The 27,670-nt window shown below is 38.9% G+C and overlaps 2 protein-coding genes across 2 annotated transcripts in view; one reads left to right on the top strand and one right to left on the bottom strand.

Moving 5' to 3' along the window:
* The window catches only part of LOC134736522 (DNA dC->dU-editing enzyme APOBEC-3G-like), a 236,517-nt gene that overhangs the window by 127,286 nt on the left and 81,561 nt on the right, over positions 1–27,670 (bottom strand). The window contains exon 3 of the mRNA XM_063638414.1: positions 23,604–23,699. Within this exon, the coding sequence (XP_063494484.1) occupies positions 23,692–23,699 (8 nt within the window). The 3' untranslated portion in view covers positions 23,604–23,691. The remainder of the gene's footprint in view (positions 1–23,603; positions 23,700–27,670) is intronic.
* Positions 12,853–13,571, top strand: LOC129481240 (large ribosomal subunit protein uL6-like). The gene has a single exon (XM_055276409.2). It carries the CDS (start codon positions 12,883–12,885, stop codon positions 13,459–13,461), a length of 579 nt encoding a protein of 192 aa, XP_055132384.1. The 5' UTR covers positions 12,853–12,882; the 3' UTR covers positions 13,462–13,571.

Below are 27,670 nucleotides of genomic sequence, written 5' to 3'. Positions count from 1 at the left end.
CTTTGTTTATATGTATCAAATATGTTTATTTTCCACTGACTTCTACTACCAAGAAATCTAAAAGACTTGATGGAGTTCATTGTCTTTCACATTACTCTAGGAATCGTCTGTTACTCAAGTATCAAGGAGTCAAAACTTGAGCTTATTAAAGTTCTCAATCATTTCCACAGCAGGATTTTCATTTGTCACAGTTTGCAAATAATAGTGATAGGAGTGTTAAATTCAGAAAATTGGCAAAACTGAAATATAATGGGGTAAATATAGAGAATAATTAACATCTTAAGCCTGTATATAGTTGGACATGATGGCTAACGCCTGTAATCCCATCACTTTTGGAGGCTGAGGCAGATGGATTGCTTGAGCCCAGAAGTATGAGACAAGACTGAGCAACATGGTGAAACAAACAAACAAACAAAAAAACTACAAAAATTAGTGGGGCATAATTGTGCATGCCAGTAGTCCCAGCTACTCAGGAAACTGAGGCAGGAGGATCACCTGAGCCCAGGGAGGTCGAAGCTGCAGTGAGCTGTGATGGCACCACTGCACACCAGCTTGGGTGACAGAGTGAGACCCTGCCTCAAAAAAAGAAACACAACAAACAAACAAAAAAACTGTATACTGGGACAAAGAGGCAAGGGATATGAAGGAGTTATAGAATATTAATAGAAGCCCACAGACTAAATTTCATCTCATTCCATGTTGCCAGGTATCACATTTTTTGTACACTATACCCTCTTTGAAAATGTTATGTTTAAAATTGGGACCAGATGACCTTATGTGAAAGAGAATTATTATTTGGAAGCATATAGAAGCAAATTTGTGGCAAGAGGAAATCAATAAACTGCCTATTTTATTCCTAGTTTCCTTATCCAAAATACTTTAAACTATTTTAAAATATGATTACAAGGAAAGTTATTAAAGTAACATTAGCTCTGAAAAATTCAAGTGTGAGATTACTTATTTTTAGAAGTCTAGGTAAATAAACGTAGGTGAAGTCTGAGTACTTCCAATAGGGATCAGAAAAATTTTTCTCAAAGGTCCAGACAGTAACTATCTTTGGCTTTCCAGACAATACAGTCACAACTACTAAATTGCCAGGGTAGCATGAAAGTCATTACTGACAATATCAACAAATGGGTGTGTTATGTTCCAATAAAACAAATTTACAGAAACAGGCATCTGCAGTTTGCCACCTATTGTGTTGGAACAAGAACTTTTAGAAATGCCCCTTTGGGTCCCCTCCCATTTTATGGGAGCTCTGTTTAAACTCTATTAAATCTTGCAACTGCACACTCTTCTGGTTCATGTTTGTTACAGCTCAAGCTGAGCTTTTGCTCACCATCCACCACTGCTGTTTGCCACTGTCACGAACCCACTGCTGACTTCCACCCCTCCAGATCCAGCAGGGTGTCTGCTGTGCTTCTGATCCAATGAGGTGCCCATTGCCACTCCCATTTGGGCTAAAGGCTTGCCATTGTTCCTGCATGGTTAAGTGCCTAGGTTCATCCTAATGGAGCTGAATACTAGTCAGTGGGTTCCATGACCCATGGCTTCTAATAGAGGTATAACATTCACCACATGGCCCAAAATTCCATTCCTTGGAATCCGTGAGGCCAAGAACTCCAGGTCAGAGAATAAGAGGCTTGCTGCCATCTTGGAAGTGGCCTGCCACCATCTTGGGAGCTCTAAGAACAAGGACCAACCCCCCCCACCAGTAACATTTTGGTGACCACAAAGGGACCTCCAAAGTGGTGGGTAATATTGGATGACTTTGCTTGCTATTCTGTCCTATCCTTCCTTAGAATTGGAGGAAAATACCAGGCACCTGTCACCTGGTTAAAAACAATTAGTGTGGCCACCGGACTTAAGACTCAGGTGTGAGGCTCTGTGGGAAAGGGCTTTCTAACAACCCCCAACCCTTCTGGGTTGGGAGCATTGGTCTGGCTGGAACCAGCTTCTGCTTTCAATTTTCCTAGGGAAGCTGAGGGCCAACTAGAGGCAGAAAGCTGTCACCCTGAACTCCCCACATTAGCTGGTTGAGATCATGGCACAGCCAGAAGTCTCTACTCAACAGTCACCCATGCATGTGCCCCTATCTTTCCTTCTGACCCATACCTCCTGGGTCCCAACTGTGACTTTTTTTAAAGTGTAGCCCCAAAATTCTCCTTACCTCTGAATCTACTTCCTTCAATCCCTGCCTCCTAGATACTAATGGTTCAGACTTTCATTTCCTCTCCTAAGTATTAGAGCAAGTTGTATCTCCAAAGGGATCTAAGGAAGCTCTATGCTGTGTCCCTAGGCATCTAGGATGTGAACCCAGGGAGTCTTGTCCCTGGTGTCTCTCCCAATTTAGGCATGCAGCTCTCAACATGGGCAGTTGTGTGGGACCTGTTCCCCACCACCCTTGCCAGAGTCCCAAGTTTGTAAATGGCTAGGAGGATTGCTCTCCCATTGTGCAAGATGCTCTCCTCCCATGATTTCTGCCCAGCTTACCCCTCGGCAATACAATCTCCAAGCCTTGGCTCCTTAGCCAGGGCCTTAGAACTGATGACCCAGTACTTTAACAACTGGAACTGGGTCTATGACAACATAATAGATCAGGATGAAAGCAAATTGAGTAAGTCAAGAAGAGACAGAGAGAGACACATAGAGAGAAAGAGAGGGAGAGAGAGAAAAAGAGAGATAGAAGTAGTAAAGAAAAAACAGTGTACCCTATTCCTTTAAAAGCAAGGGTAAATTTAAAACCTATAGTTGATAATTGAAGTCATCTCCATGACCCTGTAACACTCCAATTCTACCTTGTCAGTGTAAACAAGGGCATAGCCTGAAAACACTGAGACCACTGACAACCCGTAGCCTTCCTATCAAAAATCCTTAACCCAGGAACCCGCGGATGGCCCAAATGCATTCAATCTGTAGCGGCAACTGCTTTGCTAAAGGAAGAAAGTAGAAAAGTAACTTTTAGAGGAAACCTCGTTGTGAGCACACCTCACCGGTTCAGAATTATTCTAAGTCAAAAAAGCAAAAAGGTAGCTTACTAACTCAAAAATCTTAAAGTATGGGGCTATTCTGTTAGAAAAAGGTGACTTAACGTTAACCACTGAAAAATCCCTTAACCTAGCAGATTTCCTAACAGGGGATTTAAATCTTAATTACCATACAAAAGTACAACCAGACCTAGGAGGAACTCCCTTCAGGACAGGACGATACATGGCTCCTCCCAGTGACTGAGAAAAAAAACCACAATGGGTATATAGTAATTGATAGGGAGACTCTTGTGGAAGCAGAGGTAGGAAAATTGCCTAATAACTGGTCTGCTCAAATGTGCAAGCTGTTTGCACTCAGCCAAACCTTAAAGTACTTACAGAATCAAAAAACTCTATCTCAATCCTTACTCAAAAAGTTACCTACACTCTCTCTGAAACAAATTTGCATAAGAACTGTTGTTTATGGAATGCATATTCATAGGGCAGCTGGGTTGTTATGAAATACTCAGGAACCCAGCCCAGCTCTAGACCTCACCCCTGAGCACAAAGGCAGTGTTGGGCAAGCTGGTAAAGGACCACTAGAATCCAGCAGCCTAGACCCCTTTCGTAGTGGTCCAGAAAGGTGGGAAAACATGTGCAGGGCTGCTACATCGGTGAGCATTAAGTAATCCGATAAGCAGAGGTCCATGGGTTGTTACGCACCCTGGAAAGGAATAAGTATTAGGACCATAGAGGACGCTCTAGGACTAATGTTCATCGGAAAATGACTAGGGGTGCTGGCATCCCAAGGCTTTTTGTTTGTTTGTTTGTTTGTTTTTTCCAGATGGGAAACATTCCCTCTAAGGCAAAAATGCCCCTAAGATGTATTTTGGAGAATTTGGCCCAGTCAGAGTGCAGGTACATTTTTCCCTGTCAGACTTAAAGCAAATTAAAATAGACCTAGGTAAATTCTCAAACAACTCTAATGGCTATATTGATATTTAACAAGAGTTAGGACAATCCTTGAATCTGACATGGGGAGATAAAATGTTACTGCTGGATCAGACACTAACCCCAAATGAGAGAAGTGCCACCATAACTGCAGACTGAGTTTGGCGATCTCTGGTATCTCAGTCAGGTCAATGATAGGATGACAACAGAGGAAAGAGAACAATTCCCCACAGGCTAGCAGGCAGTTTCCAGTGTAAACCCTCATTGGAACACAGAATCAAAACATGGAGATTGGTGCCACAGACATTTGCTAACTTGCGTGCTAGAAGGACTAAGAAAAACTAGGAAGAAGCCTATGAATTATTCAATGATGTCCACTATAACAGAGGGAAAGGAAGAAAATCCTACCGCCTTTCTGGAGAGACTAAGGGAGGCATTAAGGAAGCATACCTCTCTGTCACCTGACTCTATTGAAGGACAACTAATTTTAAAGGATAAGTTTATCACTCAGTCAGCTGCAGACATTAAAAAAAACTTCAAAAGTCCGCCTTAGGCCTGTAGCAAAACTAAAAAACCCTATTGAACTTGGCAACCTCAGTTTTTTATAATAGAGATCAGGAGGAGCAGGTGTAATGGGACAAATGAGATAAGAAAAAGGCCACCACTTTAGTCATGGCCCTCAGGCAAGCGGACTTTGGAGGCTCTGGAACACAGAAAGCCTGAGCAAATCGAATGCCTAATAGGGCTTGCTTCCAGTGCAGCCTATAAGGACACTTTAAAAAAGATTGTCTGAATAGAAATAAGCCACCCCCTCATCCATGCCCCTTATGTCAAAGGAATCACTGGAAGGCCCACTGCCCCAGGGGATGAAGTTCCTCTGAGTCAGAAGCCACTAGCCAGATGATCCAGTAGCAAGACTGAGGGTGCACAGGACAAGCGCCAGCCAATGCCATCACCCTCACAGAGACCCGGGTATGCTTGACCATTGAGGGCCAGGAGGTTAACTGTCTCCTGGACACTAGCTCACCCTCTCAGTCTTACTCTCCTGTCCCAGACAACTGTCCTCCCAATCTGTCACTATCCAACGGGTCTTACGACAGCCAGTCACTAGATTCTTCTCCCAGCCACTAAGTTGTGAATGGGGAACTTTACTCTTTTCACATGCTTTTCTAATTATGCCTGAAAGCCCCAATCATTTGTTGGGGAGAGACATTCTAGCAAAAGCAGGGGCTGTCATACACCTGAACATAGGAGAAGGAACACCTGTTTGTTGTCCCCTGCTTGAGGAAGGAATTAATCTTGAAGTCTAGACAACAGAAGGACAATATGGACAAGCAAAGAATGCCCGTCCTGTTCAAGTTAAACTAAAGAACTCTGCTTCCTTTCCCTACCAAAGGCTGTAGCCCCTTAGACCCAAGACCCAACAAGGACTCCAAAAGATTGTTAAGGACCTAAAAGCCCAAAGCCTAGTAAAACCATGCAATAGCCCCTGCAGTACTCCAATTTTAGGAGTACAGAAACCCAACGGACAGTGGAGGTTAGTGCAAGATCTCAGGATTATCAATGAGGCTGTTGTCCCTCTATACCCAGCTGAACCTAACCCTTATACTCTGCTTTCCCAAATACCAGAGGAAGCAGAGTGGTTTACAGTCCTGGACCTTAAGGATGCCTTTTTCTGCATCCCTGTACATCCTGACCCTCAATTCTTGTTTGTCTTTGAAGATCCTTCAAACACAACGTCTCAACTCACCTGGACTGTTTTACCTCAAGGGTTCAGGGATAGCCCCCATCTACTTGGCCAGGCATTAGCTCAAGACTTGAGCCAGTTCTCATACTTGGACACTTGTCCTTCAGTATGTGGATGATTTACTTTTAGCCGCCCATTCAGAAACCTTGTGCCATCAAGCTGCCCAAGCGCTCTTAAATTTCCTCGCCACCTGTGGCTACAAGGTTTCCAAACCAAAGGCTCAGCTCTGCTCACAGCAGGTTAAATACATAGGGCTAAAATTATCCAAAGGCACCAGAGTCCTCAGTAAGGAATGTATCCAGCCTATACTGGCTTATCCTCTTCCCAAAACCCTAAAGCAACTAAGAGGGTTCCTTGACATAACAGGCTTCTGCCAAATATGGATTCCCAGGTACGGCAAAATAGCCAGGCCATTATATACACTAATTAAGGAAACTCAGAAAGCCAATACCCATTTAGTAAGATGGACACCTGAAGCAGAAGTGGCTTTCCAGGCCCTAAAAAAGGCCCTAACCCAAGCCCCAGTGTTAAGCTTGCCAATGAGGCAAGACTTCTCTTTATATGTCACAGACAAAACAGGAATAGCTCTGGGAGTCCTTACACAGGTCAGAGAGACCAGCTTGCAACCCATGGCATACCTAAGTAAGGAAATTGATGTAGTGGCAAAGGGTTCACCTCATTGTTTATGGGTAGTGGCAGCAGTAGCAGTCTTCATATCTGAAGCAGTTAAAATAATACAGGGAAGAGAGCTTACTGTGTGGACATCTTATGAGGTAAACAGCATACTCACTGCCAAAGGAGACTTGTGGCTGTCAGACAATGGTTTGCTTAAATATCAGGCTCTATTACTTAAAGGGCCAGTGCTGTGACTGCACACTTGTGCAACTCTTAACCCAGCAACATTTCTTCCAAACAATAAAGATAGAACATAACTGTCAACAGGTGATTGCTCAAACCTACGCCACTTGAGGGGACCTTCTAGAGGTTCCCTTGACCGATCCCTACCTCAACTCGTATACGAATGGAAGTTTCTTTGTAGAAAAAGGACTTTGAAAAGCGAGGTATGCAGTGGTCAGTAATAATGGAATACTTGAAAGTAATCCCCTTACTCCAAGAACTAGTGCTCAGTTGGCAGAACTAATAGCCCTCACTTGGGCACTAGAATTAGGAGAAGAAAAAAGGGTAAATATATATACAGAGACTAAGTATGCTTACTTAGTCCTCCATGTCCATGCAGCAATATGGAGAGAAAAGGGAATTCCTAACTTCTGAGGGACCACCTACCAAACATGAGGAGGCCATTAGGAGATTATTCTTGGCTGTACAGAAACCTAAAGAAGTGGCAGTCTTACACTGCCGGGGTCATCATAAAGGAAAGGAAAGGAAAATAGAAGGAAACCACCAAGCGGATATTGAAGCCAAAAGAGCCGCAAGGTGGGACCCTCCATTAGAAAACCTTATAGAAAGACCCCTAGTATGGGGTAATCCCCTCCGGGAAACCAAGCCCCAGTACTCAGCAGAAGAAATAGAATGGGGAACCTCACAAGGACATAGTTTCCTCTCCTCAGGATGGCTAGCCACCGAAGAAGGAAAAATACTTTTGCCTACAGCTAACCAATGGAAATTACTTAAAACCCTTCACCAAAACTTTCACTCTCACTGCACCTCCTCCATGCTGCTGTACTACCAGTAGCTCCCCTTACCAAGATCTTCTATGGAGAATGTGGCTTCCCGGAAAGATTGATGCCCCATCGTAAAGGAGTTTTTCTAAAGGAAACCCCACTTTCACCACCCACACCCATATGCCCCTGCAATTCAGGCCATACATTTCAATTGCTGTATCTTTAACCTCCTTGTTAAATTTGTCTCTTCCAGAATCGAAGCTGTAAAACTACAAATCGTGCTTCAAATGGACCCCAGATGCAGTCCATGACTAAGATCTACTACGGACCCCTGGACCAGCCTGCTAGCCCATGCTCCAATGTTAATGACAACAAAGGCAACCCTCCCGAGGAAATCTCAACTGCATGACCCCTACTATGCCCCAATTCAGCAGGAAGCTGTTAAGAGCGGTCATCGGCCAACCTCCCCAATAGCTCTTGGGTTTTTCTGTTGAGGGGGTATTGAGAGACAGGACTAGCTGGATTTCCTAGGCTGACTAAGAATTCCTAAACCTAGCTGGAAAAGGTGACCACACCCACCTTGTAACTCAGCTCACACCCAACCAATCAGGTAGTAAAGAGGGCTCACTAAAATACAAATTAGGCTAAAGTATGAGGTAAAGAAATAGTCAAATCCTATATCGCCTGAGAGCACAGGGGGAGGGACAATGATTGGGATATAAACCTAGGCATTTGAGCAGGGGGCGGTAACCCCCTTTGGGTCTCCTGCCATTTTATGGGAGTTCTGTTTTAAATCTTGCAACTGAAAAAAAAAAAAAAGAACTTTTAGAAATGTCAATGAGATAGTGAACTAGGAGAACCCAGCCTTGGACCCCCCAACAAAGAACAAATGCTGTACCGCTATGCTAACAAAAATAACTGAAAAAAATTCAGGAGTCCACTTGGGAAGCGACAGCTATACAGTGGGAGAAAAGAAACCTGAGAATAACCACACAAATGCGTAATTACAATAGTGTTATTTTACCTGCATCTCCCCCTCTCCCAGGTCAGCATTGCTAAGTATGGAGAAAGAATTCTCTGGTTCACAAGTCCCCTTCCCAGAGAAAAGAAGAGTGGGTGAACAACCAGTTTGTTCAGCCTTTTGAAACACTTCAAGTGACCAGCTTTAGGCCAGGCATGGTGCCTGACACTTGTAATCTCAGCACTTTGGGAGGCCAAGGTGGGAGAATCACTTGAGACCAGGAGTTCAAGACCAGCCTGGCCAACATAATGAGACCCCTACAAAAAATTTAAAAATTAGCTGAGTACGGTGGCACACACTTGTAGTTGTATCTACTTGGGAAGCAGAAGTGGGAAGATCACTTGAATCCAAGAGGTCAAAGTTGCAGTGAGCTATGATTGCCCCACTGTACTTAGGCCTATATGACATGACAGAGTGAGACCCTATCTCAAACAAAAACAAAAACAAAAACCAGCTTTATTTTTACCCCTCCCAGATTACTAGGAAGACTGGCATAGCTAAGATATCTGGAGACAGCTAGAAACAAAGAAGGAAAGGAGGGTTATTAGTGTCACCCACACAATGGGAGTCACCACAGTTCCCAATGGCCTCCTCTGCACAGGACTCAAGCAGCTTTCTCTGCTGTGGATCTCAACTGCTGTAATGGCTACTGTGTACTTCCTGTAGCTTTTATCACCAAGGACCCCGCAGCATTTACTGTTGCAGACCCTGGAGGCTTGCTTAACAAAGAACACCAGCAACTTTCACCAGTGAGAAAACCAACAGCCAGCACAGCCACAGTGGACCCCTTTCAACATTTTCCACCAAGAACTAAGAATATTTTGCAGTGTCCAGGTGCCTGAGATACCATCCCCTTCTGTCTTCCTCCTTCCCAACACTGAAGCTGCCCCAGCTACTGCTGACATGGGCTTCCCAGTCCAAGGATCTAATACATACACCATATACATGCTCGCTGATAATCTCCAGGACTCCACCACAGTCCTCAAACCTATCATTCTGTTCATGTCCACAAATGATCCCTAGGTTTGGGCTTGTGCATGCCACCAGTCACAGCCCCTACTAGTGAGTATGCATAAGCAGCATACCCTGAACTTGGACACAAACCTCCGACATGTTGCTTGTGATATGGCTGGAGGCATGCTAGAGCTAGGAAGCTGGTCCCTGCAGTCAGGCATCTACATGTCTCCAGCTCCAGTCCCTGCAGCTGTGTATATGCATAAAACTGTGTGACCCTTGTCACCCACCCTTACTGACACACACATGCCTATAGTTGGCCACTGCAGCTGCACATATGCTTGCAGCTGGCCTCAGCCCCAACAGCTGCATATAAGCACACAACCATTCTCACCTACCAGTCCTCACCCTCATCACTGAGCTTGCATCTGGCCCCTGCAGCCATGTGCCAGCATGCCACCAGCTCAGGCCCTGCAGCTGTGCAGACACTCACAGATGGCCTGGCCCCTATCATCAACCTGCTGCTTTCTCTTACAATCATATATACATGCTGCTAGCTCTGACTTCCATAGCCATATACACACACATTGTTGGCCCCTGGTGTCATATGTGGACCCAGAGAAAGCTCCAGCTCCTGCATCTGGCCCTGGCCCTTACCATGATGCATGTGCCTGCAACTGTCCCTGCACGGGCCTGTAGCCAGCTCCCACAGCAGAGTGTATGCACACTGTCAGCCCCAGCCCACACTGTTGTCTGCCATGGCCCCTTGCTGCTGGACTAAGAGGAACAACTGAGGATCCTAACAACCCTCATAGCCATGGCCAACCTGCACCAATTTGCCATCAAGAACTTTGTAGTTCCCAACGTTATGAACCCCAGCTACCTGAGCCAATAAGACACCATGACCCTCTCGGACATGAAGACACCAAAATCCTCCATACTTGGTTCCCCATACCACTAGACCCAGTGTAGCATGCTCCCGCTTACCCTTCCCCACCCCAAGTGAAGGTATTTTCTTACCAAAGCCAGTCTATAAAGTCTGGAATAGGTGACTGCTTCTTCTAACGTGCAAAAATCTGCTCAAGGCTACAAGGATTATGAATAATCAGGGAAACAACACCACTGAAGGAACACAATAAACTTCCAATAGTCAACCCAATGATTTGGAAATCTATGAATTGTCTGAGAAAGAAAAAATAATTGTTTTAAAGAAGCTCAGTGAGCTACAAGAGAACATGGATAAACAATTTAATAAAATCAAGAAGAAAATACAAGAACAAAATTAGAAGAATGACAAAGAGATAGAAAGCATAAAAAAAAGCCAAACTGAAATTTTGCAGGTGAAGAATCCAATAACTGAACTAAAAAAGCAATAGAGAGCTGCAATAGCAGATTAGATCAAGCAAAAGAGAAAATAAGCAAGCTCAAAGACAGATTATTTGAAATCATCCTGTCAAAGGAGAAAAAGAAAAGCAATGAAGAAATCTTATGGAAATCTATGGGACACCACGGGACACCATCAAGGGAGCTAATATTCTAATTATAGGAGTTTCAGAGGAGAAGAGAATGAGAAAAGAATAGAAGCCGTATTTTAAAATAATTCCTGAAAACTTCTCAAATCGGGAGGAAGATATGAATATATAGGTATAGAAAGCTCAAAAGTCTCCAGTCAGATTCAAGCCAAAGAAGACTCCACTTAGACCCATTATAATTAAGTTGTCAAAAATCAAGGACGAGAGAATTTTGGAAGCAACAAGAGGAAAAAAAAAAAAACAGATTACACGCAAGAGAATCTTAATAAGGCTATCAGTGGATTTCTCCACAAAAACTTCACAAGCCAGGAGAAAGTGAGGTGATAATTCAAAGTGCTGAAACCAAAAAATACTAACCAAATATATCTTACCTGGCAAAGTTGCCCTTCAGAATTGAAGGAGAAATAAACACTTCCCCAGAAAAACAAAAGCTGATGGAGTTCATCACCACTAGACCTGCCTGACAAGAAATACTAAAGAAAGTTCTTCCAGCTGAAATGAAAGACCACTAATTATAACATGAAAACATAAAAGTATAAAACTCACAGGTAAAAGTACATGGTCCAATTTAGGATACTCTAATACTATAATGGTAGTGTATAGATCACTTATAACTCTAGGATAATCATTAAAAGACAAAAGCATTAAAAAGAATTGTAACTGCAATAACTAGTTAATTGATACACAGCATAAAAAATTAAATGTGATATCAAAAATATAAGGGAGAATAAAAAGTGAAGAGCTTTTGCATGCAATTAAAGTTAATTTGTCACAAGCTTAAAATAGACTTGTATAACTGATACATAGGCCTCACAGTAGCCACAAAATAAAAACATAAACACACAAAAGATAAAGAGAAAGGAATTAAACCATACCACTACAGAAACCATCAACTCACAAAGAAAAACAGCAAAAGCAGAAAAAAGTAACAAAGGACCTATAAAACATTTTTAACAAAAACTAACAAAATGTCGATAGTAAGTCCTTACCTATCAATACAGTCAGCCCTCCATATCCATGGGTTTCACATCTGTGGATTCAACCAAGCAAAGATAGAAAATATTTGGAAAAAAATTGGATGATTGTATTGAAAGGTACAGACTTTTTTCCTTGTCATTATTTCCTGAAAAATATACCAATATTACCTATTTACATAGCACTTACATTGCATTAGGTATTAGAGGTAATCTAAAGGTAAATGAAAGCCTACAAGAGAATGTGCCTAGGTTATATGCATTTTAAATAAAAGACAGAGCATTTGTGAATTTGGGTATCTGCAGGAGGCCCAGGAACCAATACCTCACAAACACCAAGGGAGACTATACTTATTTCAAATGTAAACAGATTACATTTTCCCATCAAAAGACATAGTGTCTGAATGAATAGAAAAACAAAAAACAAGACACGAATGCACAGACATACTTTAAGGACATGCATAGACTGAAAGTTAAGGGATGGAATACTATTTCATGCAAATGGAAATCAAAGAAAGCAGGAGTAGCTATACTTATATCAGGCAAAACAGACTTTAAGTCATAAACTGCAAAAAGATACAAAGAAGACTATTATGTAATGATTAATAGGTTAATCTAATAAGAGGATATAACAATTGTAAATATATATGCATTCAAAATTGGAGCAGCTGAATCAAACATACAAAATCAACACACAAAAAGTAGTTGAGTATCTATATACTACCAACAAACAATCTGAAGGAGAAATTAAGAAAAAATAGTAAGAAAAAGAATAAAATACTTAGGAATAAATTTAACCAAGGAGGTGAAAAATCTCTACACTGAAAACTATGAAACCTTAATGAAATAAATGGAATAATATACAAATAAATGGAAAGACAGCCTGTGCCTGTGTTCATGGATTAAAATAATTAATATTGTTAAAAATATCCCACTACCCAAAGTGATTTACAGATTCAGTGCAATCCCTATCAAAATTCCAGTGACTTTTTTACAAAAATAGAAAAAAAAATCCTAAATTTATATAAAACAATGAAAGACCTCAAATAGTCAAAGCAATCTTGAGCAATAAGAACAAAACTGGAGGTTCTTTCTTTGCTGTGTCTACTGCGAGAATGAAGACCATTCTCAGCAATCAGACTGTCGACATTCCAGAAAATGTCGACATTACTCTGAAGGGACGCACAGTTATCGTGAAGGGCCCCAGAGGAACCCTGCAGAGGGACTTCAATCACATCAGTGTAGAACTCAGTCTTCTTGGAAAGAAAAAAAAGAGGCTCCGGGTTGACAAATGGTGGGGTAACAGAAAGGAACTGGCTACCGTTTGGACTATTTGTAGTCATGTACAGAACATGATCAAGGGTGTTACACTGGGCTTCCGTTACAAGATGAGGTCTGTGTATGCTCACTTCCCCATCAACGTTGTTATCCAGGAGAATGGGTCTCTTGTTGAAATCCGAAATTTCTTGGGTGAAAAATACATTCACAGGGTTCGGATGAGACCAGGTGTTGCTTGTTCAGTATCTCAAGCCCAGAAAGATGAATTAATCCTTGAAGGAAATGACATTGAGCTTGTTTCAAATTCAGCGGCTTTGATTCGGCAAGCCACAACAGTTAAAAACAAGGATATCAGGAAATTTTTGGATGATATCTATGTCTCTGAAAAAGGAACTGTTCAGCAGGCTGATGAATAAGATCTAAGAGTTACCCAGCTACAGAAAGAAGATGCCAGATGACACTTAAGACCTACTTGTGATATTTAAATGATGCAATAAAAGACCTATTGATTTGGAAAAAAAAAAAAAAAGAACAAAACTGGAGGCATCACTACCTAATCTCAAAATGTACTACAAAGCTATAGTAATCAAAACAGCATGATACCGGCATTAAAAGCAGACATATAGACTGATGAAACATAATAGAGAGCTCAGAACTAAATCCACACATTTATGGTCAAATGATTTTTGACAATGGTGCCATGAACACAAAATGGGGAAAGGACAGCATCTTCAATAAATGGTGCTGAAAAAACTGTTTGAAGAAAAATGATATTGGATTCTTATCTCACACCATATACAAAAATCAACACAAAATGGATTAAAGACTTAAATGTAAGACCTGAAATTGTGAAGCTACTAGAAGAAAATTTAGGGGAATAGCTTGACATAGGTCTGGACAGTGATTTTTGCATATGACCTCAAAGGATAAGCAACAAAAGTCAAATAGACATATGGGATTACATCAAACAGCAAAGGAAACAATCAACAGAGTGAAGAGATAACCCACAGAGTGGGAAAAATATTTGCAAACCATGCATCTGATAAAGAGTTAATACTACAATATATAAAGAATTCAAATAACTCAATAGGAAGAAAAAAATCCAATTACAAAGTAAGCAAAGGAACTGAATAGACATTTCTAAAATGAAGATATACAAATGCCAACTAGTATATGGAAAAATGCTCAATATCTGTAATCAGCAGGAAAACGCAAATTAAAACAATGAGATATCATCACATGGCTCTTAATGTGGCTATTACCAAAAAGACAAAAAATGCTCAATATCTGTAATCAGCAGGAAAATGCAAATTAAAACAATGAGATATCATCACATGTCCCTTAATGTGGCTATTAGCAAGGATATGGAGGAAAGGGAACCCTTGCATACTCTTAGTGGAAATATAAATTGATACAGCCATTGTACAAAACAGTATGAAGGTTTGTCAAAAAATTAAAAATAGAACTATTATGCAACAATCTTTCTCTGGGTATGTATCCAAAGAAAATAAAATCAGGATCTGAAAGTGATGAATACATGAAGAAAATGTAATAGACAATGAAATACAACTCAGTCTTTCAAAAGAAAGAAATTCTGTCATCTGTGACAAGATGAATGAACTTGGAGGACTGTATGCTAAGTGAAATAACCAGTCACAGAAAGACAAATACTACATGATCTCACTTACATGTAGAATCTAAAAAAAGTTGAACTCACAGAAATGGAGAGTATAATGGTGGTTGCTAGAGACTGCCTGGAGAGGAGGAAATAGGGTGATGTTGATCAAAAGTTACCAAGTTTTAGTTAGACAGGATGAATAAAATATGGAAATCTATTTAGAGCATGGTGACTATACTTAAGCATAATGTATTGCATACTTAAAAGTTGTCAACAGAGTAGATCTTAAATATTCTCACTCCAAAAAAGTGATAAGTATGTGAGATGATAGATATGTTAATAAGCTTGATTTAATCATTTTGTAATATCTACATATATTAAAACATCATGTTGTATACTGTAAATATATACCCTTTGTATGTGTCAATTTTACCTTAAAAAAGTTGGGGAGGACAAAAAAGGAACCTTTATGTTATCCATTGTAAATGATTGTCAGAATATAAAGCCTAAATATTATTGGTTATTCAAGTGTCCAAGGAGTAAACACTTAAGAGGAGACTAAGAGCAGCTGGTATAAATACTCCAGCTTCAATTGACTGGAAATGATTCCCTCTTTCAACGCATCTAGTACATCTTCTAACATTATCAAACTTAACATACTATCAGAAAAAAAGAACTTTTTCTCAGTGAAGAATTCAACCATTTGCTCACAAAGTCAGACCTACATACACACACACACACACACACACACACACACACACACTAGTCTCAGAGGAGAAATGACAGCAGTAAGTGAGAGAGAAGTAAATTTGGGGTGGACAAGTATTTTATGCATTGTATGTGTATCCCCAAGTCTGTTTTCGATTACTGTTATTATCCTATGCCTGGATTCTATAGGAGTTATCAGATGCATTTTCATTTTAAAACTTAGCTTCTGCTTAACAATTGGTAGTCTCCCATAACTCATGCCTATAAAAAGGACCTCAAGAAAGAAACTTTCCCATAAAAAAATCTATGTAGTAAAACAACTGTGGTGCACTGGGAATTTCCATATAACAACTCATCATCCTGTACTTTCACAACTGTTAATATTACATGGAGCACATATAAAGAGTTACGGTGTAGGGGAACAGAAAACAAGCAGAATCTGAGAAGTTCTGCATTAAGCAAGTAATGAATGTTTTTCAGATTTTTTACAATGTGTTTTTCAGTCTCTTTTACTATCTCAGGAACAGTAAGAAAATGTCTGATTCCCAGTTTAATAGATTATCAGTTTCACCTTTATTTTTCATGTATTCTTTTCATAATCGCTTCCTCTTCTGCAATGACACTACTATAAATTTCTATAACCATTTATTTTCATTGTACTTTTTATTTCTGCCTTTTAGTGACTAGTGTAGTATGCAGAAAGAAAACAGAACTAAGGTAAAATCTTTGCTCCTATTCTAACCGGTCTTGTGACATTAGGGGGTGTTACTTAACTACCCTGAGACTCAGTTTTCTTGTTATCGAATAAAGAAAATAGTAAGTACATCATGAGGTTATTGTTAAGATTAAGTGAAAACATTTGTGAGAGATATTGAACACTGATCAATAAATAAATGATAGTTTATTTCCTCTCTCTCCCCCAGTTCCCTCTCTAAGACAGACTGCTGAAGTTAGGATGTCCCACCTCCCTACAGTATCTGATGTTAGATTAGACACAGAGTAGGTGCTTCATAAATGTTTCTTAAATGAGCAATGAGTTCTTAAATTTTCCTTTGTTATTGAAGATCTTACCATATTAAACTGCTACGAAGATGTGCCAAAAGCTACTCTCTGAGTTTCGGGGGAAGAAAAACACGTTTCATAAATTCAAACCAAAAAAAACCTACTCATAACATTGGTATGCAATACATAGAGTAAGCACTCAAATATTTGTTGAAAAATGTTGGCACGTAAGTCTTAGTATGAGCTGCATTAAGGACATATATTCGTGATATTTTATTCCGCTCTTGACAGAAATGATTTGACCCACAATATTATCAAATCTGTGGAATTACAAGGTACTTTATCATGAGGTTTTATTATGTATTGTTAACTTCTATAATTCTCATCATGATTCATCAGTCACATTTATACATTGCCTAGCATTACCCAGAAAAGAATCTTTATGTTCAGTATTCCTGTCAAAACTGGCCTCATATTTTAATTTTTTAAACCATACAAAGTACTGCATGCTGAAAAGTTTGTGGAAATTCCACTCAGGGAACATCAAGGTTAAATTTGACTAATGTGGAGGCATCCAGACAAAGAAGTTTTGATCAGAAGAAGAAATTAAAGTCAAGAGTCACCTGCAGAGGGTAAAAGTGGAAAGAGAATAAGACCTAACAGTTACTTAATGGCAAAAAGAAAAGAAATAGAGCCAGAGTTGTTGGAAATGTTTCTAAAAATTACTAGCTGCAGGGCACATGGAAACAGGAGCTAAGATGTCAATAAAAATAAAATGGAATTATGAAATAGCAAAGGAGTAGATAAAAAGAAACCAATTAAACAAAAAATTCCACTTTTCTGTATCCATTCTGGCTTTAAGGGATACAAACTACAAATTTTTTTCTTTGCTTTGTTTTTTCTAGTTTTATAATACATTTACACATAGAGTTGTTATGCTGACTCAGAATTAAATTTCTATTACTTTTAAAATGTGAATTTTTCTCATGAAGAACAAACTTTTCAGCATGACTCCCTATTTTGGTTATCATATCATATACGATTTTGTAGAATATCAGCATGACAATAAAGCAAAGGTCATACAAGTGTTATGAATATATTAATAGGTTTGCAGAATCTGCATAGTTCATGCTATACAACATTCCTGATAAGTTATCAGTCTGGCCTTGGAAGCCAGATTTTTGCAAAAGTATTTATACTTATCAATAATGAAATATCATTGGATCAGAATATTTATACATACATTAAAAGCACAATTTCCATTCTAGCTTGGAAAAAATCCTGTTTTCACATCTCCCTACCTACATACAAGATATTGTATGTTATATCTAAAGGACTCTGTAAAATCCTATCCTCTACCATCATTTTAAAAGTAACAATAGGAAGGGAGAACAGCTGCCCCAAAGAGGCCAGACAACTCCATGATGGCCTCGATTTGGATTTGCTACCAGCTTATACTCAACAGTAGTTCAAAGCATATCAATTCTTTTTTTTTTTTTTATACTTTAGGTTTTAGGGTACATGTGCACAATGTGCAGGTTTGTTACATATGTATCCATGTGCCAGGTTGGTTTGCTGCACCCATTAACTCATCATTTAGCATTAGGTATATCTCCTAATGCTGTCCCTCCCCCTCCCCCCACCTCACAACAGTCCCCGGAGTGTGATGTTCCCCTTCCTGTGTCCATGAGTTCTCATTGTTCAATTCCCACCTATGAGTGAGAACATGCGGTGTTTGGTTTTTTGTCCTTGCGATAGTTTACTGAGAATGATGTTTTCCAGTTTCATCCATGTCCCTACAAAGGACATGAACTCATCCTTTTTTATGGCTGCATAGTATTCCATGGTGTATATGTGCCACATTTTCTTAATCCAGTCTATTGTTGTTGGACATTTGGGTTGGTTCCAAGTCTTTGCTATTGTGAATAGTGCCGCAATAAACGTACGTGTGCATGTGTCTTTATAGCAGCATGATTTATAGTCCTTTGGGTATATACCCAGTAATGGGATGGCTGGGTCAAACGGTATTTCTAGCTCTAGATCCCTGAGGAATCGCCACACTGACTTCCACAATGGTTGAACTAGTTTACAGTCCCACCAACAATGTAAAAGTGTTCCTATTTCTCCACATCCTCTCCAGCACCTGTTGTTTCCTGACTTTTTAATGATGGCCATTCTAACTGGTGTGAGATGGTATCTCATTGTGGTTTTGATTTGCATTTCTCTGATGGCCAATGATGATGAGCATTTTTTCATGTGTTTTTTGGCTGCATAAATGTCTTCTTTTGAGAAGTGTCTGTTCATGAAAAAAAAAAAGCATATCAATTCTCTGAGCAAAAACTTCACTGGATTCTCATGGCCTTTAGAATGAAGTAAAACTACTTATCCCAGTCATCATGGAATATCATGACTCCCTTTTCAAGTTTAATTTTCATCACTCCCTTCCTCATTTATTCTATGCCAATAAAAGGGAACTCTATAGTTTTCTATACATACGCTGATTTTTTTCTCATTTTCATCTTTATTTTCATGCTGTGCCCTCCATTTCTTTCTTCTTCAACTCTTTCTTCAAAGCTCAGCTCAAATACAATTTTTCACACACACTCAAAATACTTTCTCTCATTTATTTGTGTAATAGTTAATTTTATGTCAACTTGGCTAAGCCATGGTACTCAGTTTTTGGTTGAATACCAGTCTATATGTTGCCATAAAGGTATTCTTAGATGAAATTAATATCTAAATCAGTAGACTTTGAGTAAAGCAGATTACTCACTGTAATGAGAGTGGGTCTCGCCCAATCAGTTGAAGGTCTTAAAACACAAGACTGGCTGGGCGCAGTGGCTCACACCTGTAATCCTAGCACTTTGGTAGGTGGAGGCAGGTGGATCACTTGAGGTCAGGAGTTCAAGACCAGTCTGGCCAGTATGGTGAAACCCTGTCTCTACTAAAAATACAAAAATTAGCCAGGGGAAGGTGGGGTGGCACAGGTCTGTAATCCTAGCTACTCGGAAGGCTGAGGCAGGAGAATTGCTGGAACCCCCCCAAGAGGTGGAGGTTGCAGTGAGCCAAGATCATGCCACTGCACTCCAGCCTAGGCAACAGAGCAAGACTCTGTCTCAAAAAAAAGAAAGAAAAAAAAGAACAAGGTCTCTTGAGGGAAAAGAAATTCTGCTTCCAGATTACCTTCAAACTCAAGATTTCAACATCACCTCTATCCTATGTCCCTAGAATCTGGCCTACCCTGCGGATTTCAGATTGACCAGGCCTCACAACTGCATTAACTACCTCCTTAAAAATCTCCCTCTTCTTCCTATTTCTGTGTGTGTGTGTGTGTGTGTGTATGTATGTATACAGACACACATATAATTTTTCTACTAGACTATACGCCCCTCAAAAGCAATTATCTTTCTATACATCAAAGAGTAATGCTTTAAAAACAGACTAAGTTTGGAGTGATATCAGAAATATGGCAGAATAAAAGGCCTCAGCTCTATCCTCCAAAAGAAACACTAATTTAATGACTATCCACACATCTGTGGATGAAAATATCTTTGTGAGATCTTTGGAATCCAAGTGAAAGATTAGAGCAGCTTGATGGACCACAGAAATGAGAAAAGAAGCATTTAAAAAGGTAAGAGAATGGTATTACTTTGCCTGTATCACCCCTCCCTCAAGTCAGCACAGCATAGTACTAAGAAAGATCCCCACAGCCCACAAGTTCCCCTGTGAAGGAAAGAAAGAGCAAAGTGAATGTTGGACATCTTAGGCATTTGGGGACACTATCTAAAAGGCTTGTTTCTGCCATGCCTCATTCAGAATATTGAGGGAATTTTTACATCTAGATTATTGGGAGGATCTAATAAGAGTAGAGGTAGTTTTCCAAACCCAGCACATGTTGAGACATCAATCCTGAGGCCCCAACAGCAAGTCCACTTGCCCACAGTTTCTGGCACCAAGCCTATTGCTTGCAGACCCTCCAACTGACTCACTCAGAATCTCTGGCCAAGCTGACTGATAAGGTATTTTCCCTGCCAAATATAGGCTATAATAACTGCAGAAGGTGAAGGTCTCTTCAAATGCACAAAGTGACAAAGATCATGAAGACTCAGGGAAACTGGACACCATCAAAGGAACAAAATGAAGCTTCAGTAACAGACCCTAAATTAGTGGAGAGCTACAAACTCATGGAAAAAAAAATCAAGTAATTATCTTTTAAAGTTCGGTGAACAAGAGAACAGAAGTAGACAACTAAAAGAAAACATAAACACAATACATAAAAGAAGATATTCAACAAAGAGAAAACATATTAAGAAATAATGACTGAACTAAACATTTCAATAAAGTTTCAATAGCAGACTTGATCAAACAGAAGAAAAAAATCAGTGAACTCAAAAATCATTTGAAATGATCTAGTTAGAAGAATGAAAAGAATAAAATTAACAAAAATGAAGGAAGAAAGCCTTCAGGATTTACAGTAAACCTAAAGGTGAATCAATATTTGCATTATGGAAGTGCTACAAGAAGGAGAAAAAGAGAGAAGAGCAGAAGGCTCATTTTAAAAAATAATGATTAGAACACGTTTATCTAAGGAAGGAAATGAACATCTTGATACTTGAAGCCCAAAGAACTCCAAATACATTGAACATGAAGGACTCTACACTAAAACATATTATAATTAAATTATCAAAAGTCAAAGACAAAGAGGGAATTTTTAAAGTGGTAAGAAAAAAACAATACATACAAGTGAACTTCCATAAGGCTATAGCAGATTTCTTAGCAGAAACTTCACAGGGCAGGAGAGTGTGATCAAGGTGCTTAAAAGAACAAAAATTGCCAACAAAGAATACTATACTGGCAAAATTGTTTTTAAAAAATGATAGAGAGATAGAGACTTTCCCAGATGGCAAAAACTGAAGGAGTTTGTCACCACAAGACTTGCCCTACAAGAAATGCTAAAGGAACTTCTTTAAGTTGAAACAACAGGATGCTAAACAGCAAAATGAAAGCATATGAAAATATAAATCTCACTGGTAAAAGTAAATATATAGTCGAATTCAAAATACTGTAATGTGGTTTGTAAATCACACTTAATTCTAGAATAAAGTTAAAAGAAAAAAGCAGTAAGAATAAATTTAAAATGTTAGTGGATACACAATATTAAAAGATGTAGTTTGTGGCATCAGTAATATAAAGTATGTGGAGTGAGGAAAGAAGTAAAAGTATAGAGTATTTGTGTGTGATTTATGTAAAGTTACTATGAACTTAAAATACAGTATTATAACTACAAGATGTTTAATGTAAGCCTTACAATACCACACATAAAATACCTATAGTAGGTACACAAGAGAAAAAGTAAAAGGAATCAAAGCATATAACTACAAAAAAATTAAAATTATAGAGGAAAATGAGAAAAAGGAAAATAGGGACAACCACAAAACAGAAAAAAAGCAATTAACAAAATGGCAATAGTAAGTCCTTACTATCAATAATTACCTTAAACAGAAATGGATTAAACTACCCAATCCAAAGATATGCAGTAGCTGAACTGATTAAAAACACCAAGATTCTACTATATACTGTCTATAAATGACTCATTTTAGAATTAAGGACACACATAGACTGAAACTAAATGATGGAAAAAGATATTTCATGCAAGTGATCACCAAAAGAAACCAGGAATAGTTATACTTATAGCAGCCAAAATAGAATTTAAGTCAAAAACTACCACAAAAGATTGAGAATGTCTTTATAGAAATGTAAAATGGTCAATTCAACAAGAAGATAACAAGTATAAATATATATGCACCTAACATCAGAGCATCTAAATATATAAAGCAAGCACTGACAGATCCAAAGGGATACATAGAAAAGACAATAGTAGTAGGGGACCTCAACACTTTACTTTCAATAATAGATTAAAATAATAGGTGAGACAGAAAATATAAGGAAACAGCAAACTTAAATAACACCATACAGCAGGCTTAAATAAAACCATAGACCAAGTGGACCTAATAGACATATACATTTCCCCATCAGAAGTAGAATACACATTCTTCTCATGCACATGTGAAATATTCTCTAGGAAAAACCACATGCTGGGTCACAAAAAAATCTTAACAAATTTAAGAATATGAAAGTCATTCCATATCCAGGCAACACTGAGGTAAGGGGTGGGATCCCAAGGCTTTAGGTAGTTCCACCCCTGTGGCTCAGCAGGGCACAACTCCTGCAGCTGCTTTAGCAGGCTGGTGTTGAGTGCCTGTGGCTTTTCCAGGTACATAGTGCAAGTTGTCAGTGGATCTACCAGTCTCAGGTCTGAAGGAGGGTGGCCCTCTTCTCACAGCTCCACTAGGCAGTGCCCCAGTGGGGACTGTGTTAGGGCTCCAACCTTACATTTCCCCCTCTGCACTATGTTAGTAGAGGTTCTCCATAAGGGCTCTGACCCTGCAGCAGGATTCTGCCTGGACATCCAGACATTTCCATAAATCCTCTGAAACCTTGGTGGAGTCTCCCAAGCCTCAACTCTCACTGCCTGTGCACCCACAATCTTAACACCACATGGATGCCACCAAGGCTTATGGCTGGCACATTCTGGAACAGTGGACTGAGACATATCTGGGTTCCTTTTAGCCATGGCTAGAGCAGGAGTGGCAGGGATGCTGGGAGCCTTGTCCCAAAGTTGTGCAGGGTAGTGGGGCCGTGGGCCCAGCCCATGAAACCATTCTTGCTGCCTAGCTCTCTGGGCCAGTGATGGGAGGAGCTGCTGAGAAGGTCTCTGAAATGCCTTCAAGACATTTTCCCCACTGTCTTGGCTATTACCATTGGTCTCCTCTACTTACACAATTTCTGCAGCTGGCTTGAATTCATCCCCAGAAAACGGGTTTTTCTTTTCTACCACATGGCTGGGTTGCAGATTTTCCAAACTTTTACTGGGACCACCTCAACCTAGACTTCATTGTCCATATCATTGTCAGCATTTTGGTCACCACAATTTAACAAATCTCTAGGAAGTTCCAAACATTCCCTCATATTCCTGTCTTCTGAGCCCTCCAAACTGTTCCAACCTTTGCCCATTACCCAATTCCAAAGCTGCTTCCACATTTTGAAATATGTTTATGGCAATGCCCCACTTCTATGTACCAATTTTCTGTATTAGTCTCTTCCCACATTGCTATAAAGAACTACCTTAGACTGGGTAATGTATAAAGAAAACAGGTTTAATTGACTCACAGTTCCACAGGCTGTACAGGAAGCATGGCTGGGGTGGCCTCAGGAAACTTACAATCATGGCAGAAGGCAAAGGGGAAGCAGGCATGTCTTACACATCTGGAGAAGGAAGAAGAGCAAAGGGGGAGGTGCTGCACACTTTTAAACAATGAGATCTTGTGAGAACTCACTCACTGTCATGAGAACAGCAAGGGGGAAATCCACTCCCATGATCCAACCACCTCCCACCAAACCCCTCCTCCAAAACTGGGGATTACAACTCACCATGAGATTTTGGTGGGGACACAAATTCAAACCATATCAAAACTCAAATGAAAACACAGAATACCAAAACTTAAGAGATGCAGCAAAAGCAATACTAACAGGGAAGTTTTTTGTTGTTGTTGTTGTTGTTGTTGTTGTTGCTGTTATCGTTGTTGTTGTTGTTTTCAGTGTACTTCACACTCCAGAAGGGATTTAATTTTTCAGTGGATATTCAGAAGGCATTTCAGAACATAGATACGATAACCAAAACAAAATAAAGCAATATATTTCAGCACAAAATTGTCTGGAAGGCTGTGTACAAAACCGTATAGAAAAAGGAGGTTAACTACTGCATGTTCACACTCATAAGTGGGAGCTGATTAATGAGAACACATGGATGCATGGCAGGGAAAAACACACACCGGACAACTGCTGGGGGATGGGAGGAGGAACAGGGAATTTTATAGCGCTAAATATCTACATTTTAAAAAAGGAAAAATCCCAAATAAACAATTTACCTTTATACCTCAAGGAAACAAAAAATAAGAAAAAACTAAGCCAAAATTATCAGATGGAAGGAAATAATTATGATTAGTGCAAAAATGAGTGAAATAGAGAATAGAAAAATAATAAGAAAGATTGGTAAAACTAAGAGTTAGTTTTTTAAAAAAGATTTTTAAAAATCAACAAACATCTAGCTAGACAAAGAAAGAAAGGAGAAGACTCAAACAAAATCAGAAATAACAAAGAAGACATTACAATTTATGCCACAGAAATAAAAAGGATCATAAGGGACTATTATACACCAACAAATTGTACAACCTGGAAACAATGTGTAAATTCCTAGAAACATATGACCTATCAATAATAAATCAAGAAGAAATAGAAAGACTGGAAAGATCAGTAACAAATAAGGAGAGTAAAAAAGTAAAATTCTCCCAAAAAATAAAAGCCCAGGGCCAGATTACTTCAGAGGTGAATCTGACCACACATTTAAAGAACTAATACCAATGCTTTTTAGATTTTTAAAAAATATATAAAAAAGAATAGCACTTTTAAATTCATTTTATGAGGCCAGCATCACACTAACACCAAAATCAGACAAAGACAAAACAGAAAAGTATAGGTCAATGTTCTTGATGAATATACATCCCAAAATCCTTAGCAAAATACTGGCAAATTGTATTCAACATTATGCTAAAAGGGTTATTCACTATGATTAAATGTGATTTACTCCAGGGATGCAAACATGATTCAACATACACAAATCAATCAAGATAATACACGTTAACAGAATGAAATAAGACACATGAGCATATGACTACATGCAGAAAAAGCATTTTACAAAACTTAACACAATTTTATTGTAAAAACTCCCAACAAATTAGGTATGGAAGAAGCTTGTCTCAACAAAATAAAAGCAAAATATGAAAAGCCTTTAGCTAACAACACAATGGTGAAAAACTGAAAGCTTTTCATCTAACATCTGAAACGAGCTTAGGTTGTGCTCTCACCACTTCTATTCAATATAGCACTGGAAATCTTCGAGTAATTAATCAACAAAAAGAAATAAAAGACAACCAAATTTAAAAGGAAGAAGTACAATTGTCTCTGTTTGCCAATGACATAATCTTATATGTAAGAAATCCTGAAGTCCCCACCAAAAAAAAAGTAGAACTAATAAATTCAATAGTTGCAGGATACAAAATCAACATACAAAAATCTGTTGTATGTCTATACACTAACAATGAATTATCCTTAAAGGGAAATTAAATTTTAAAATCCCATTTATAATAGCATCAAAAAATAAACTTAACCAAGAATATGAAACACTTATGCTTCCAAAACACCGATGAAAGAAATTGGAACAGACACAAATAGATGAAAAGACATTCCATGTTCATAGATTAAAAAAATTAATATTGTTAAAATGACCACAGTACTTAAAGTGATCTACAAATTCAATATAATCCCTATCAAAATTCCAATGGCATGTTTATAGAAGTAGAAAAAGAAATCCTAAAATTCATGTGGAATCACAAAGACCCCAAATAGCCAAAACAATTTTGGGCAAGAACAAAGCTGGAGGCATGATACTTCCTAATTACAAAACTACAGTAATCAAAACAGTATGGTTCTGACGTAAAAACAGACACTTCAAACAATGAAACAGAATAAAGAGCCCAGAAATAAATTTACACATATACAGTCAACTGATCTTGACAGTGTTCCAAGACTTCACAATAGGGAAAGGACAGCCTTGTCAATAAATGGTGCTAGGAAAATTGGATCTCCATATGCAAAAGAATTAAATTGGACCCCTATCTTTCACCATACACAAAAAAAACTCAAAACCGGTTAAAGACTTTACTAAATGTAAGACCTCAAACTGTAAAACTTCTAGAAGAAAACATAGAAAACATCTTATTGACACTGGCTTTGGCAATGATTTCTAGTATATGACACCAAAAGCATAGGCAACAAAAGCAAAAAAAGACAAATGAGACTATGTCAAACTAAAAGGCTTTTGTACAACAAAGGAAACAATCAACAAAATGAGAAAGGAATCTATAGAATGGGAGCAAAGGTTTTCAAGCCATGCATCCAATAAGGGGTTAATATCCAAAATATGTAAGGAATAGCAATAAAATAAAACAAAATGAATTTTAAAATGAACAAAAGACTCAAATTGACATTTCTGCAAAGAAGAAATTAAAATGTCCCAACGGATATCTGAAAAAACTATGCTCAATAATAATAATCTTCAGGGAAATACAAATTAAAACAACAAGATACTACCTTACCATGTTAGAATGGCTATTAGCAAAAAGACAAAAAAGTGTTGAGAAGAATGTGGTGAAAAGGGAACTCCTGTACATTGTTGGTAGGGATGTAAATTGGCACACCTATTACAGAAAACAGTCTAAAGTTCCTCAAAGGGGCCGGGTGCGGTGGCTCATGCCTATAATCCCAGCACTTTGGGAGGTCGAGGCAGGCGGATCGCAAGGTCAGGAGATCGAGACCATCCTGGCTAACATGGTGAAACCCCGTCTCCACTAAAAACACAAAAAATTAGCCAGGTGTGGTGTTGGGAGCCTGTAGTCCCAGCTACTCAAGAGGCTGAGGCAGGAGAATGGCGTGAACCTGGAAGGCGGAGCTTGCAGTGAGCCGAGATCGCGCCACTGCACTCCAGGCTGGGCAACAGAGCGAGACTCTGTCTCAAAAAAAAAAAAAGATCTCTCAAAAAAAATAAAAATAGAACTATCATATGATGCAGCAATCCACTTTTGAATATCTATCCTAAGGAAATTAAATCACTATCTTGCAGAGGCACTCCCACATTTATTGCAGCATTATTCACAATAGTTACAACATGGAAGCCACCTAAATGTCCATGAATGGATAAATAGATTAAGAAATGTGGTGTATATGCAAAATAAAATACTACTCAGACTTTAAAAATGAGAAAATTCTGGCATCTATGACAACATGAGTGAACCTTAAGGACATTATACTGATTGAAATAAACCAGACAAGGAAAAATACGCATAAGTCTACTTATATGAGGAATCTGAAATAGTCCAATTCACAGAAGTAGAGAGTAGAATGGTGGTTGCCAAGGTCTGAGGGGAGAGGAAAATGGGAGATATTAGTACAAGTTTCGATGTTTTGTTTGTGCAAGATGAATCAGTCAAAGAGATCTACTGTACAGCAGTAGTTAACAATAGTATATTGTATGTTTGAAATTTGGTGCAAGGATGGATCTTATGTTGTGTTCTTATCACACAAAAAAGTAGTAATAAAGAAAGAAAGCAGAAGGGAACTTT

This window comes from Symphalangus syndactylus, chromosome 4, assembly GCF_028878055.3.
Source record: "Symphalangus syndactylus isolate Jambi chromosome 4, NHGRI_mSymSyn1-v2.1_pri, whole genome shotgun sequence".
In the NCBI taxonomy this organism is placed as follows: domain Eukaryota; kingdom Metazoa; phylum Chordata; class Mammalia; order Primates; family Hylobatidae; genus Symphalangus; species Symphalangus syndactylus.
The sequence above is the reverse complement of the archived record's forward strand: the minus strand, read 5'-3'. Positions and strand labels throughout refer to the sequence as shown.